Source organism: Amblyraja radiata, chromosome 26, assembly GCF_010909765.2.
Source record: "Amblyraja radiata isolate CabotCenter1 chromosome 26, sAmbRad1.1.pri, whole genome shotgun sequence".
NCBI classification, from domain to species: domain Eukaryota; kingdom Metazoa; phylum Chordata; class Chondrichthyes; order Rajiformes; family Rajidae; genus Amblyraja; species Amblyraja radiata.
In genome coordinates, this window is record NC_045981.1 from 22,962,062 (window position 1) to 22,979,393 (window position 17,332).

General features: G+C 42.6%; 1 protein-coding gene across 1 annotated transcript in view; it reads right to left on the reverse strand.

The window, feature by feature from the left end:
* Nucleotides 1-6,735, reverse strand: part of LOC116988055 (protein phosphatase 1 regulatory subunit 7-like) — a 75,574-nt gene extending 68,839 nt beyond the window's left edge. Inside the window, exon 1 of the mRNA XM_033044489.1 lies at nucleotides 6,516-6,735. Within this exon, the coding sequence (XP_032900380.1) occupies nucleotides 6,516-6,730 (215 nt within the window). The 5' untranslated portion in view covers nucleotides 6,731-6,735. The remainder of the gene's footprint in view (nucleotides 1-6,515) is intronic.
* Between the last annotated feature and the right edge of the window lie 10,597 nt (nucleotides 6,736-17,332).

Consider the following 17,332-nt stretch of genomic DNA (forward strand, 5'->3'; position numbering starts at 1 on the left):
TCCCACCCTGCTTCCTTTAAGGACTCCATCCCTTACTCACAATTCCTCCGTTTACGCCGCATCAGCACCCAGGATGAGGTGTTCCACACCAGGGCATCGGAGATGTCCTTATTCTTGGTCTCACCGAGATTGTTCATACGCTGAATAATCCAACCACATTTTTGTTTGGAAGTGGAAAGAAATAATAGAAATTGCATTCATTGCAACGTGTAAATAGAGTTGAGATATTGTATTATAATTTTGCTGCATCTCATTGTGGTATATATCATGTCTTGATTGTTGAATATGTTTGGTTTGTGACTTTATTTGAAGCAGAAATAATATGTGAATGCTTCATTAAGCATAATTCCGACTGGTAACTACCACTTCGTCCAAGCACATTATCGCACGCGTCTTGCAAGCCGTCTTAAATGACCACTTAAACTGTCATTTGGCAACCTGAAAAGCTGCCTTGGTTGTCTGGCTGGAAACAGAGAAAAAAGGTTAAGTGAGAGCCCTGTAGAGATACAGAGTGTAAACATGTCCTTCTGCCCACCGGGTCTGTATCGACCATCGATCACCCATACACTAGTTCTATGCTGGCCCATTTTTGTGTCCTACATACTAAGGGCAATTTACAGAGGCCAATAAACCTACAAACCTGCACGTCTTTGGAATATGGGAGGAAACCGGAGAATCCGGAGAAAACCTACGAGGTAACTAGGAGAACATACGAATTGAATACAAACAGCACCCGATACCTTGCTCTTCTCTTCCGTAATACAATTTCTCCTCTCCGTTAAACTTAGCTAATCTTTCCAAAATAAGCTTTGGCGGTCTACTTTATGTTACTTGCTAAATTACTCACATATTCTACTTTCCCTTTCCTTATCCTTTGGTGAATACATAAATGTTCATAAAAGTCATAGGCGGCGCGACTCACCCGTTGCAGCGGCCTCCAGTTAAATGTAGTGTTGGTGTTTTTTTAATACTGGTTTTAAATGTGTATATGTGGGGGGCGGGGGGGGGGAGGGAGAAACAGTTTAAAATCTCTTCCCTGTCCGGGAGACCCGACCTTTTCCCTGTCGGGTCTCCGTTGTCGTTGGGGCCTAGCACCGTGGAGCGGCCTCCAGCCTGAACGACCCGGGGGCTCGGGAGACTGCGGAGCTGCGGACTACTCACCATCTGGCCGGCCTCGGAGCGTGGGGGGCGGTGGTGACTCGCTGCTGCGACTCGACTCCTGGGGCTCGGAGGCTCCAGCAACGCAGCCGCAGGTCCGGTGGACTGGGACATCGGGAGCTCGCGGGTCCGGGTGGAGAGACCGCTTTCCGGAGCTCCTGCAACGCGACTTCTCCAGCCCGTGTCGCGGGGTTGGAACGACCCGGAGCGGGGCCGTACATCGCCCGGCGCGGCTTCATGGCCGTGGGACATTACAGCGCCCGCCGGGGGCTCCAACATTGTGACTTTTAGACCAGGAGCGGGGCCGTAAATCGCCCGGCACGGCCTAAAATGGCCGTGGGACTTATCATCGCCCGCCTGGGGCTTGGACATCAGGAGAGAAATGGAGAACAGGGGAGAGAAAAGACTTTGCCTTCCATCACAGTGGGTTCACTGTGATGGATGGTTGTGTGAATTAAATTGTGTGTATGTCTGTAGGAAATTGTCTTTGTTTGTATGGCTGTGGAAACGGAATTTCGTTTGCGCCTCACTGAGGTTCAAATGACAATAAATATTGTATTGTATCGTATTGTTTCCATCCTCAGGCTTATTTCACTTTTTGGCAACTTTTTAAGCCTTTCCCTTTGATCTAATAATAGCTCTAACTTCTCGTTAGCCACAGCTGGACCTGTTTTCCTTTTGAACTGTGTCTTCAAGGGATATATGTTGTAAACTAAGGATTCATGTTTTAATTGTTAACTATTGCTTGTTTATAACTATGTCTTTTATTGTAGTTTCCAAATTTACAAAAGCCATTTCACATCTTTTAACGTGTTCAGATTTAAAATCTGGTTTCAGATTGAACTAAATCACTTTCATTTTTGATTTTAATATTCTATGAAATTATGGTGACACTTTCCTCGAGGTGTTGAAATATCAGATTATTACGACCCTTTATGGGTGTCCATTATTACGTCTCCTTATATATTTCTCAACATACCAATGTGGAAAGCCATCTTTTACACATATATTCCTCACACCACAACTGCTAATTCAACATGTAGGTTAAAATGCTCCATGATTATGCTTTTATCCTATTGCATGTACCCCAAATATCTTGTTTTATACATTGGCCGACAATACTACTATGTTTGGAGACATATGGATCTCTTCCTTGAACATTTTCTGCCCTTTATTGTTGTGCAGCTCCATCCATTATAATCCTACTGCTTCACTTTCAACCTTAGTTCCTTTAACTCCACTGGATTCTTGAACATATCCATAATTATCCTTTACAATGTTGCATATTAATAGCAATCCAGGACTTTATGGATGCTTCAATTACCCATCTATACAAGCATAAGAACCATCATGTCTGTGATAATCAGAGACAATTCTTTACTTTTTATCACTAGTAAAATTCTTATTAGCATCCTGTTAAACAGACTCACATTGAGGGAGACCTACTTCCAGCATCTGCAGTTCCTTACTCCACAAAGCAAATGTGGGTTTTATATAGAGGAAAGGAACTGCAGATGCTGATTTACGTAAAAAAGACACAAAGTGCAGAATTGACTCAGCGGGTCAGGCAACATCTCTGGAGATTCTCTGCAAGCTTTAAATAAAGTGTGGTACAGTAGACATGCTCTTCACAACAAGAAAACTCCAAGATAAGTAACAAAAATAAAACTGCAACTTGTTCACCATCTTTGTCGATCCCACAGAAGCTTTCAACACTCTTTGTCATGAGGGCTAATGGAATATCATGGCAAAGGATGGCTGCACCGAAAAGTTCATGTCAATTGTCTGACAATTCCTCAACAGTATGATGACCAGAGTAATGGATGACAGAATGTCTGCAGACCCGTTCCTAGTCATCAGTGGGGCGCAACAAGGTGATGTGCTTGCCGACATACAGTTTAATATGATGTTCTCTACAATGCTGTCTGATACCTACCCTGATTAAGAAGATGTAATGAACCTTAGAAACAAGACTGGCAGTGCTCTTTTTAACCCAAGGAGACTCTCAACCAAAACCAAAATATGAGAAACCTCATTAAGGGACTTCCTCTTTATGAAAACTGTGCCCTCAATGTAAACTCTATCTCATCACTGTTGCTCGGAAACTAAACTAACCCCAACCAATACCAGACATCTTGTATACAGAACCAAACAGCTTTGTGAATGGTCAGAGGTTTTCAGTAGTGAACAAGTTCATGAACCTTGTCCCACAACATCAATCACCACTGATGATGAAGTCAAAGAAATGATAGAAAACTCTGCTTTTGGAAGACCGAGAAGTAAAGTGTGGGAACAAAGAGGAATCAGCCTAAAGACCAAGATGATATTGTGCTGTTGTCATACTCATCTTTCTACATGATTGCGAGACATGGCAAATATACAGCAGACATACCAGACAGGTTAACCACTTCCTTACAACCTGTCTGTACAGAATGCTTCACAGCATGTGGCAAGGCAGGATGCCAGAAACACAGATTCTGATTCAGCCAAACCTCCCCTGCATCTACACATTACTGAAAAAAATCACAGATCAGGTGGGCAAGACAAGTCTGGAAAATGTCTGATGGCAAAATACTGAGGCGGCTACTTTTTGGAGAGCTGACTGAGGGTAAACGATCATGGGGTGGAAAGAAACAGATTCAGAGACTATCCGAGAACATCTCTGAAGAGTTTCAACATTTGACACACACCACTGTGAGTAGAGTAACAAGCTGTTTAGCGAACCCCACATATAAACTGGTGCTTGCTAACATGAGGAAACTAGACTGGAGGAAATAAAGTAGAAAAGAGAATCTTATCAATCAAGAACTAGAATCAAGAAATCAGGGCGCTACAGTGGCACAGTAATAGAGTTGCTGCCTCACAGCGCCAGAGACCTCGGTTTGATCCTGACTATGGGTGCTGTTTGTGCAGAGTTTGCACGTTATGCCTGTGACCACATGGGTTTTCGCCGGGTACTCTGGCTTCCTTCCACAGTCCAAAGTGGTGCAGGTTTGTAGGTTAATTGACTTCTGTAAATTGCCCCTAGTATGTAGGATGAGTAAGTGGGATAACATAAAACTAGTGTACGGGTTGGCGTGGACTCGGTGGGCTGAAGGTCTGTTTCTACGCTGTATCTCTAAACTAAAATTAAATGAAAGTACAGCAGCTGTACACCTCTGTTAACCCATATTGGTCTAATTATCTAACAATGGATCATCTCCGAACATACTGCATCACCATAGACTAGTGGTCATGGTTTTACTCAAGAACAAATGACAACCAACAAAACCTGAGGTATGAACTGGGCCATGATCTTACTGCGTGATTGCACAGGCTCAAGGGATCTAATGACCCACTCTTGCTTCTTTTATGTTTTTAACTACGCTCCAAACACAGGTCCATAAAATGAGCTACGAACCTACCCTAGAACCGTCTTGCTAACTAAAGATTCCTTTTAACAATCCCAGTATTGGCCCCATCCTCCACTTTGACCTGGACATGCTGTGGCCCCTGCTCATCTACCCATCCAAATGCAGTACTGAGCGGAGCGTAATTGGTTACAGTGTTAAATCCAACCATTATCCCTCAACACCAAGTACAGTATTGGGTTAACACAAACCCATACTGTACTGGGCCCAAATTATACCCCCCATAACGGTACTTCATCCAAACCGTGTGTATAGCCCATGAACAACCAGTATGGAGCTGACTTTCAACCAGATGTTATGTTAGTCCTATCAGATAACAGGCGCAACATTAGGCCTACTGTGCGAATCCGGGTATAGTCGTGGTCTATCCTATTCAAATTTCCACTTATTATCAAGCCCACTTCCTATGCAGGTACAATATGTGTCTCATCCAAGCATGGCATTTGGCTTACCTAATTTGTTAATAATAAATCCACCAATAAACTACCATTCCAACCTGGCTACAATATTGGGCCTATCCAGATATGCTGTGGGCTCACCATCACTCCCTCAAATGGTTGTGGTACGGACGCTGCACACCCTACTTCCCATTAGCACAATCCTTTTTCCACTCCAGTTGGGCTCAATATTGTAATCAGCCTGGCAAAGTATTGTCCCATGTCTCCCCAGGCACAAGATCAAACACCATCTCACTTGCACATTAATGGTACTCCATTCCTGCCATGTACTGTTCTGGCAATTCCACTTGATCTGAGTGAAGTATTAGGCAGTCCCCCAACCAGGCACAGTCTGGGCACCAACCTATCACATCAACCCAGGCATAATGTTGACACTCCAGCACACGCCGTCCAGAGTATTGCCACTCCACCTCTGCTCACCCCACCACCCAGGCACAGATGGGCACTCCAAGCAACCCCATTTACCCAGGCACAAGGTTAAACACATCCCAGCCATCCATCCAAACACGGTATTGACACTCCACCCCACCTCATCCCATACCATCTACCTACATACGGTATTGGCCCCCCAACCCACTCCATACTTACATCCACCTAAACACGGTACAGTCATTCCAATGGCTGCCTCACCAAGAGTCTGTCTGTCGTGTTTTTAATAGTATGTGTTAAATGTATGTTTTTAGTGTTCTTTAGCTTGTTTTATGGGGAGGGGGTTGGGAGAAACGTTTTCTAATCTCTTACCTCGAAGGAGATACAATTTCTTTCCGTTTCGTATGTTCGTCCACACTGTGGCCTAACATCGAGGAGTTGGCGGACTCTGCAAGAGACCGATTTCGAGAGCTCCACTGCGGGTGCCTACGGGACTTTAACATCGTGGAGCCCGTGATCCCTTTGCCAGGGTGGGTGCTTGTAGACTTAAATTCACGGAGCCCGCGGTCTCTGGTCAGAGACCGACATTGGGAACTCCAAGCCGCAGGAGTTTTGACCGCCCGATGCGGGAGCTTCGACCGCTGGCTGCGAGAGCTTTGATCGTCCCGACGGATAGTTCGACTGCCCCGACCGCGGGAGAATAAAGAGGAAGACGGTTGGACTTCTTTGCCTTCCACCACAGTGAGGAATGTGGTGAATCCACTATGGTGGATGTTTATGTTAACTTTTATGTATTTGTGTGTCTTGTTGCTTTTTTTTGTATGCTGTATGGTAATTCGCATATCACTGTACCTTAATTGGTACATGTGCTTATAAAATACCTTTGAAACACACTTCACCCACACCATACCATCCATCTAGATACAGTACTGGCACCCCAACACACTCAATCCACATCATACGATCCTGGACACAGCATTTGCCCTCCAGCCCACTCCACCCCATACCATCCATCAAGACACAGTATTGGCCCTCGACCCTATCCCACCAAATTCCACTGCTCTTCCCCACTGCCCAATATCGGGCCCCCCGCACGGGTTCCGAATTACGATTGCCTTACTCCACTGAGGACGCGGCTCCAACTTGACTCTTCGCCATTGCTGCCCGAGACGGAGCGTTGTGCCCAAAGATCATAGATCTTGCTCCAGTATCGTTGGTTGTGCCTGGATCCGGCGGCGGCGGCGGCGGCGGCGGCGGCGGCGAGCGGGTGGGCTCCGGTCCCTGGCGCCGTTGCCTGGGAACAGACGCGCGCCGTCCGCAACTCCCGCCGAGCATGATGGGAAGGTGCTCCGCCTTTGGGGCAACGTGCGCACGCGTGTGATTAGCAAAGACGGTGATAAGCATCCCTTGCAGAAGGTAGGGTCGCAATGTGTTGACTTCCCAAACTGATACAATGGCTTGCAGATACTCTGCTCACTATTAGTGTCTGTGTACAATGGGATACTGATACCCTGCTCACTATTAGTGTCTGGGTACAATGGGATACTGATACCCTGCTCACTATTAGTGTCTGGATTCATAGAAACATAGAAAATAGGTGCAGGAGTAGGCCATTCGGCCCTTCGAGCCTGCACCGCCATTCAATATGATCATGGCTGATAATCCAACTCAGTATCCTCTGCCTGCCTTCTCTCCCCCTGATCCCTTTAGCCACAAGGGCCACATCTAACTCCCTCCTAAATATAGCAAAGGGATGCAAATACTCTACTCACCATTGGTGTCTGGATACAAAGTGATGCAGTCTGAACGAGGGTCGCGACACAAAACGTCACCCATTCCTGAAAGAAAAATGCAAAAAAGTTAAGTAAAAGTAATCATTGATACTTTTTGCATATCTTTCATTGATTTGTTCTATATCTCTCTACATCACCATCTGTATCTCTCGTTTCCCTTTTCCCCGACGCTCAGCCTGAAGAAGGGTCATCTCTGAAGAGAAGGAATGGGTGACGTTTCGGGTCTGAATAAGAGCCCATTCCTTCTCTCCAGAGATGTTGCCTGTCCTGCTGAGTTACTCCAGCATTTTGTGTCTATCTTCAGTTTAAGTCGGCATCTGCAGATCCTTCGCACACATAAAATGCTGAGGCTTGATATGACGATGGTCAGACCACATTTTGAATATTGTGAGCTGTTTTGGGCCACATTTCTGAGGAAGGATGATCCTGGGGATGATTGGATTAACGTACAGTATGTGAAGATTTTGACGGCTGTCGGCCTGTACTCGCTGGAGTTTAGAAGGTGGAGGGGGATCTCATTGAAACCTACTGAATAATGAAAGGTCTAGGTAGAGTGGATGTGGAGAGGATGTTGCCACTAGTGGGAAAGTCTCAGAGGGCACAGCCTCGGGATAAAAAGATATATCTTTATAATGGAGGAGGAGGAACTTCCTTAGGCAGACAGTGGTGAATTTGTGGAATTCATTTCCACAGAAGGCTGTGAAGGCCGTCATTGGGTATTTTAAAAAATACTGAAATTTTAAAGATGGATAGAACAATACCAGAAAATACTTTAATACATCTTTCATGGAAAGGTGATAAGCCAGCCAAGCCATCGGTTGAACATGAACCTAATTGTCAATCAGGGATCTATTAGTTTCTACGGTTGCTGCTTCTTTATACATCGTTTCTAAAGTAACTTTAATAAAATCTATATTTCATGCTGTAGGTTATCCACATAGACAACTATAAACATAGTGAAATGAGAGACATGCATAAATCTACACATAAAGTATTGTCAGTTGATTGAAATGCCAGAGACTGTTCCAAGTTATAGCAAGCAAGTATTTTTTTTAAGTGGGTGTAAAAGGAGTGGTGTGAAAGAATTCAGGTTTGAATTATTCATGTATGTGCATTTTTTACCTTCTTACAGCTGATACAAAATTGTTAAAGCACAGTGGATATGATGTCAATCCAGTTTCTTCAAACAAAGATATACATCCAGGTTAGATTTTAGGAGCTTATCAGCCATCATAATTTTCTGTTCAACATTACAATAAAACTGACAGACTTCTCTTTATGTTTAAGAAGGAACTGCATATGCTGGAAAATCGAAGGTAGACAAAAGTGCTGGAGAAACTCAGCGGGTGCAGCAGCATCTATGGAGCGAAGGAAATAGGCAATGTTTCGGGCCGATACCCTTCTTCTGAAGAAGGGTCTGAAGAAGGGTTTCGGCCCGAAACGTCTATTTCCTTCGCTCCATAGACTTCTCTTTATGTGAGCTCCTCTCCTTCTTTAGGTTAATGCTGACATTTTCTATATTGTCTCCAACAATATGGACTTTTAACAACATATTCCAATTAAGTGGGCTCTGCTGGCAAGACTAACATTTATTGTCTAATACTATGTGGACCCCTTTCCCAAGTTGCAGATGAATGTATAGGTACCAGTTAAGAATCAACCACGAGGGCGGCACAGTGGCGCAGCAGTAGAGTTGCTACCTTACAGGGCTAGGGACATGAGTTAGATCCTGACTACGGGTGCTGTCTGTACAGAGTTTGTATGTTCTCCCCGTGACTACTTGGGTTTTCTCCAGGAGCTAGTTTTCTCCAGGATAGTGCTAGTCTACAGGGGCCAAAGAGCCTGTTTTCACGCTGTATCTCTAAACTAAACTAGGCACATCAAGTAAAGTTGAATCATCTCTGAAGACACAAAGCAATTATTTTATTTATTAATGGATCTTGAACGGAATATGAGCTGTAGACTATTTAAATTATAACCTCCTAGAAAACAAAACAACAAAAGGCTGCCCCAAAATGATTCTCGATTATTTTTGTCTGATTAGATAGAATTTTAGAAGATGTTCCCATGCTAAATGATTTTTAAAGTGTCTTTTTTCAAAGAAAAGACACATCCAGTCCTCAATTTACTTCTGGAAAAGCTTTGCGAAGCAAAATGTCTCCAGAGATGCTGCCTGACCCGCTGAATTACTCCAGCTTTTTGTGTCCATTATTTTGCTGATTCTTTCTGCTTTGCCATATTTAAATTTAGTTAATGGAAAAGCAGATTTCTTTCTATCTGTTTCATCGAGTGGTCGACATTTTCATTGCAGACAAAAACAAACATGTTGAAGAGTTGGCAATCAGGTATCATTTTCAATGCCTCAGTCAATCAATACTTTCCTCCTGCAAGAGCAACCTGGACTCAAGTCCTCGGGGAAAAGGGGTGCAGCATCCTAGCCATTAGCTTATTTTGATTAATAGTGAAAAGCACAGTCCATTAAGTGCAATATAATTCAATTTTTCAGTTCCATTAAACCATCAACATACACTAATTATAATAAAAAATAATTCAAATTGTTCACTGTCTTACTTCTATGCATTAATCATCATCTGACATTGTAGCCACTGAGTGGAAAATGACTTGAACCCATTAATGGCTCAGCAAATAAGTGGATGAGCAAATGTAATAGTAAACCATACCCGATCTCAACGGGTTTAGTAGATCACAGCTGGGCCACCATAATTAGCATTTTAGCCAGAGATAAATTAGCCAAGCTTCACCCTTTCGATTATCTATAGTTACTCTTGTTGGAAAGTGAGCACTGATATCCCATGTGAAAAGCCATCAAGGATCAAATGAGTATTACAATCACTAATATGAGATACTTGATATTGGAATTATATCACTATTAGCAAGTATCAATGAAAATCTATACATTTCTGGAGAAAAATAATTTAACCAATTTCTGGTGATAGGTTAATTGAAATATAATCCAGTTTGTTATCCTTTTAGCATTTTATATTGTGTACTTCAAAAATGCAGTGTCAGGAACTTGCAAAATATAATGATATGAATTATCATCTCTAGAAATGATTTAAAAAAATTGGTAAAGCATAAACAAGATAAAAAATGTCAGCACCATTTCAGGGGTAGCATTTGTAAAACTGAATCTGAAAACTAACTCATCAAATCAAAAGCATTAACACAAAATCTAGTTTGACACCTCAGTGCAGTCCTAAGGGTCATTCCTGCACTGTCACACATGTAATCTTTTAGAAACAGAAACATAGAAAATAGGTGCAGGAGTAGGCCATTCTGCTCTTCGAGTCAGCACTGCCATTTTGGATGACATGAAAATATGGCAACATCAGCTCTTTCGTGTGGACATAAACGATCCAAGGGACCATTTAAAGGATAATTTCCATCTACCCAGCCCAGCATTTGTCCCTCATCCACGATTAAACATAACTGGATATCTGGTGAAGGTAGACAAAAATGCTGGAGAAACTCAGCGGGTGAGGCAGCATCTATGGAGCGAAGGAAATAGGCAACGTTTCGGATCGAGACCCTTCAGACTGATGAGAGGGTGGGGGGGGGGGAGCAGGAATTTATTATGGGGAACAAGGAAATGGCAGATGAGTTGAACAGGTACTTTGGATCTGTCCTCACTTAGGAGGACACAAACAATCTTCCTGATATAGTAGTGGCCAGAGGATCTGGGGTGACAGAGGAACTGAAGGAAATCCACATTAGGCAGGAAATAGTGTTGGATAGACTGATGGGACAGAGGGCTGATAAATCCCCAGGGCCTGATGGTCTGCATCCCAGGGTACTTAAGGAAGTGGCTCTAGAAATCGTGGATGCATTGGCGATAACTTTCCAATGTTCTATAGACTCAGGATCAGTTCCTGTGGATTGGAGGGTAGCTAATGTTATCCCACTTTTTAAGAAAGGCGGGAGAGAGAAAACGGAATTATAGACCAGTTAGCCTGACATCGGTGGTGGGGAAGATGCTGGAGTCAATTCTAAAAGATGAGATAGCCGAACATTTGGATGGCAGTAACAGGATCGGTCCGAGTCAGCATGGATTTACGAAGGGGAAATCATGCTTGACTAATCTTCTGGAATTTTTTGAAGATGTAACTAGGAAAATAGACAAGGGAGAGCCAGTGAATGTAGTGTTCCTGGACTTTCAGAAAGCATTTAATAAGGTCCCACATAGGAGATTAGTGGGCAAAATTAGGGCACATGGCATTGGGGGTAGAGTGCTGATATGGATAGAGAAGTGGTTGACAGACAGGAAACAAAGAGTAGGGATTAACGGGTCCCTTTCAGAATGGCAGGCAGTGACTAGTGGGGTACCGCAAGGCTCGGTGCTGGGACCGCAGCTATTTACAATATCCATCAATGATTTGGATGAAGGGATTCAAAGTAACATTAGCAAATTTGCTGATGACACAAAGCTGGGTGGCAGTGTGAACTGTGAGGAGGATGCTATGAGAATGCAGGGTGACTTGGACAGGTTGGGGGGAGTGGGAAGATGCATGGCAGATGAAGTTTAATGCGGATAAATGTGAGGTTATCCACTTTGGTAGCAAAAACCTTTAAGGAAGGCAGATTACTATCTAAATGGCGTCAAGTTGGGAAAAGGGGATGTATAACGGGATCTGGGGGTCCTTGTACATCAGTCTATGAAAGTAAGCATGCAAGTACAGCAGGCAGTGAAGAAAGCGAATGGCATGTTGGCCTTTATAACAAGAGGAATCGAATATAGGAGCAAAGAAGTCCTTCTGCAGTTGTACAGAGCCCTAGTGAGACCACACCTGGAGTATTGTGTGCAGCTTTGGTCCCCTAATTTGAGAAAGGACATTCTTGCTATTGAGGGAGTGCAGTTTAAGAATAAGGAGTAAGCCATTTAAAACGGAGACGAGGAAACACTTTTTCTCTCAGAGAGTGGTGAGTATGTGGAATTCTCTGCCTCAGAGGGCGGTGGAGGCAGTTTCTCTGGATGCTTTCAAGAGAGAGTTAGATAGGGTTCTTAAAAATAGCGGAGTCAGGGGATATGGGGAGAAGGCAGGAACGGGGTACTGATTGGGGATGATCAGCCATGATCACATTGAATGGCAGTGCTGGCTCGAAAGGCCGAATGACCTACTCCTGCACCTATTGTCTATTGTCTATTGAAATGCTCAGTAGATCAAGCAGCATTGGTGGAGCGAGAAATGGAAGTTAACATTTTAAATCAACAACCCTTCATTGGACTGAAACATTGAGAAGATAAATGACTTTCAGTTGCAGAAAAGGGGCGAACAAAGATAGTGTCAGTGATAAGATCAGATTTATTCCCGAAGACATAATGTTTCAGACCCCTCTAGTTAATAGATGAAAGAGTGCAATTAGAGAGACAAGCTGAATGCAAATCAGGGTATTTGTTGGAAATCTGGAACAAAAGAGAACACTGGAAATATCCAGCATATAAGAAAGCATATCTGAAGTTGAAACAAAAACAATGATGAGTTACGGAATTCATTTTTGGGTTCTGAGGGCTGCATTATGCCCAGATGGAAAATTAGATGCTGTGGGCCGGTGAGGGCTTCAAAGCAGGGAGGTCAGAAGGAAGACACTAAAAGCTGGAGTAACTCAGCGGGTCAGACAGCATCTCTGGAGAAAAGGAATAAGTAATGTTTTGGGTCGAGACCCCTATTCAGAAGGGAATGTGGTGAAGAATTAAAGTGGCAGGTGACTGGAAGCTGCTTATTTTTATTTATTGAAATTTTTTCGCTTGTTATGTTATCTATGAGTACTGTGTTTACAGACCTGTTATGCAGTTGCAAGTAAAAATGTCATTGTTCTGTTTTACAGTTCATATAACAAATAAAAACTCTTGACTCTTGGTTATCCTTCGTACATTGGGAAAAAGCTTAATCGTGTACAAATGTTACATTTTCATCTAGGAGGGGGAAAGCGAAAAGCTCCGATAGTATGGAATTGTATATAATTGTGAAATTAACATAAATATTATTTAAATAAATAATTGGGCATAAATAAATGATGTAGCAAGTTGGTGGTATATAGGGAAAATTAAAATGGGGTTAATATAGGATTTAATGTAAATGGATGGTTGCCAGTCAGTGCATATTCAGCAGGTCAAAACGCCTGGTTCCATGCTGTGAGTCTAACTGGCTCTACTGCTCTAATCTTGAGTGTCAGATAAGCCTGATGGAAACAATCAATGATATGTCATCTGTCAGTCAAGGAATTAGTAGCAAAGAGTGGATTCAACTGAATGATTGTAGTACCTTCTTCTTCCATTCAGTGGTGATAATGTGTAAACAGAAGCATGAACAAGTGAAGCTATTTTACTAAACAAATGCAATGGTACTGAGAATCTACTTGGAACGTAAACGTCGTGGAATGCAAAAGCAGGCCCTCAGCCGAACTTGCCAATGTCGACCATGATGCCCCATATTCCCGCATTTGGCCCATACCTTCGTAAATCATTCCAAACCACGAACCTGTCCAAATTTATTTTAAATGTTGTTATTGTACCTTCCTCTAGCATCCTGTTCCATATACCCAACACCCTCTGTAAGAAAACGTTGCCCCTCAGGTTCCTATTTAATCTTTTCCATCTCACCTTAAACCTATGTCCTCTGATTCCCCTACCCTGGGAAAACAACTATGTGCATTCATCCTATCTATTCATGAATAACATTTATGTTCTCCTGGATTGAGCATCTATTTCTGCAGGTATTGAGCCTACTGCACCTGCTTACACTAGAAGTGTAACAAGATGGTAGTTTCAGTGTCCTCTAATGAAATATCTTAATACCAGGCCTTGAGGTGCTGCTTGGAATGTGATGAGAAATACCATTCCACCTGCAAAGGCTGCCCATAAGAATTTGTCGCGAAGCACCAGGAATGATAAGTTAAGATCTATACTGCTGAGCCCAACCCAAAAGATAAGCAAGAATGAAAAAATGGAGATAAATGAAGAAAGGCTAATTGATCGTGACTCCGTTGACATTGAAATAACAGTGTGTAAATGTTCAATGTGTTATGTTGTATTCTGTAAGCGGAAACAGTGGATGTTATTAAGCCTCCTGAGACTGAGCAGTGATGTCCATGAAGAAAAGTCATAATTATACTATTTACCATATGTTAGTTTGGCCTGCTGGAATTAATATATTTGCATCTCAGTGTTTAGAAAGAACTATTTTTAGGGCTGCTGGCTCATTGGTACGTAATTCCCAACTGAGAATAGCAAATTCAAACCATTCCACGTGTATGTAAATTCACTGAAGCAATGGTAGGGATTTCATTTGGAGCTCCCAAGGATTTATATGAAATTTGTATCAATGCTGCAGTGAGTCACTTTAAACCTTCACGTGGTATTGTTTTTGATTTGGTCATGTCATTTAATGCATCTGCCTGTGTCCACCTACAGAAAGCCTGGGCAACATTCAGGCTTCAGTAGAGTAGTAGCAAATGATATTCTTGTCACTAAAGTGCCAGATAACATCATCCAACCTGTCAAAAGACAGGAGCATAATGGGCACTCTCCGTTTGTTTGGTCAACAACTTCAAGATTCTACATTGTATTCCGTAAGCCCCAACAACTCTCACCAACATCTACAGATGCACCATAGAAAGCATTTTATTGGGATGCATCACAGCATGGTTTGGGAAAAGCTCCATCCAAGGCCACATGAAATTGCAAAAAATTGTAGATGTAGCCCAGACCATCACACAAACCAACCTCTTCCATTGACTCCATCTGCACTTCACACTGCCTCAGCAAGGATAACCAAGGATAATCAAGGATGAATCTCACTCCGGTCACTCCCTCTTCTCCCCTCTCCCCTCAGGCACCAGGTACAGAAGTGTGAAGCACACTTCCAGATACAAGGACACTTTCTTCCGCTGTTATCAGACAACTGAACCATCCTATTATCAACTAGAGAATGGTCCTGACCTACCATTTACTTCCTTGTAGACCCTCGGACTATCTTTAATCGGACTTTACTGAACTTTATCAGGTTAATCCCTTTATCCTGTATCTATATGCTGTGAACATCTTGATTGTAATCATGTACAATCTTTCAGCTGATTGGATTGCACACAAAAAAGGCTTTTCACTGTACCTTGGTACACGTGACAATAATAAACTAAACTAAACAAAACAAATTTGAGCGGCACGTTGGCGCAGCGGAAGAGTAGCTGTCTTACAGCGCTTGCAGTGCTGGAGACCGGGTTCGATCCCGACGACGGATACTGTCTGTACGGAGTTTATATTTTCAGCCCGTGACCGTGTGGGTTTTCTCCGAGATCTTCGGTTTCCTCTCACACTGCAAAGATGTACAGGTGTGTAGGTTAATTGGCTTGGTGTATGTGTAAATTGTCCCGAGTGTGCGTAGGATAGTGTTAATGTGCAGAGAACGCTGGTCGGTGCTGACTTGGTGGGCCGAAGGGCCTGTTTCCACGCTGTGTTTCTAAATTAAACTAAACTGACAATATTTAAGAAGCTTCATGCAGTCCTAGGCAAAGTAACCACTCGATTGGCACACCATCCACCAATCTGACCATCCACCACCAGCACATTTGTTGCATGTGTCTAATATCTACAAGCCACATGACAACATCTTCCAAAGTTTACTTAAAGAACAACTAAATCCATAATGCCTTCCACCAAGAAAAGCAAGAACAGACACATGGAACCCTGCCACTTGCAAGATCAATCCAAACCATACGCCATCCTGACTTGGAAGTACATTATACTTTTTTCACTGTTGCTGGGAATTTTGGAATTTCCTACCTAACAGCCTTTAGGGAATATCTTCACTACAAAGAATACAACTGTTCAATGCAGCAGGTCTCACGGGCAATTAGGACTTGCCAAATAATGTTGGCCTTGCCTGTGAATGAATAAGAAAAAGAATTTAAAATATATCCATACATTCTTTCAAATAAGAGCTCTGTTAACCAAAAGTGATACCAGTACAGTAGCCTTAACTTTGAGAAAATTAGTCTAATTACGTTTTTTTTAAACGTAAATTGTTTCACCAACCTCTCTGGAGATTCTCAAGACTATTCCAAGCTTCCCAATTTTAAATCAACACAATCTGCCATTCATTAATTAGAATACAACACGTGGTGGGTGGTCTGGGACTGTTGATAATAACAGGGCAACCTTGTCTACGCTGCATGGAAAAGAATTGCTAAATGTAAATATTTGGCTGTGTTTTGCAGTGATTGCTGGGGGAGCTCAAAAGCCATCTATGAAATTCACTCTCTCACAACAACAAACAATTTTCATTTTATTGAGGTTACTATTAAAATTGTCTTTTTGTTCATCTCTTCTAGGGAGTTATGTGCTTATGAGGTAGATAAACCTTATGCCTGATAAACTGCTTCTGAAGAGAATGGCACAACTGAGCCATGTGCATTTTTTCATACCTCAACCATATTTTATCTCTGTGTTTAAATTTGATATTGTGTTTAAAATCCATCTGCTTCCCTACTTCAAAGCAAGTCAGTGGATAAAAGTAGAGTAAGTCTGAAATTCTTTCACTGTTAACAGATACATGAACAGGCAGAGCATGGAGGGTTATAGACTATGTGCAGCCAGATGGCATTATTTCAGATTGGCATCACAGTGGGTGCAAACAATGTGAGCTGAAGGGCCTGTTCCTATGCTGTGCTACATTGTTCTATGTTTTAGGTTGCTGAATTCTGAAAACTGTTCAAATGAAAGTCAGAGTTGTCTTACCACATTTCACAACTTTTGGAATATGCATCAAGAATATCAATTCTGGGAATATTGGCATGCTCTGCAAAAAGTTTTTTATTTGTTTTATTCCAATGAAATATTCTAACTACCAGAAGATCCTAGTTTAGTTTATAGTTTAGTTTAGAGATACAGCACAGAAACAGGCCCTTTGGCCCACCGGGTCCACGCCAACCAGCGATCCCCGCACATTAACACTTTCCCCAAAACCCACTAGGGACAATTTTTACATTTACCAAGCCAATTAACCCACAAACCTGTACGTCTTTGAAATGTGGGAGGAAACCGAATATCTCGGAGAAAACCCACGCAGGTCACGGGGAGAACGTACAAACTCCGTACAGACAGCACCCATAATCGGGATCGAACCCGTGT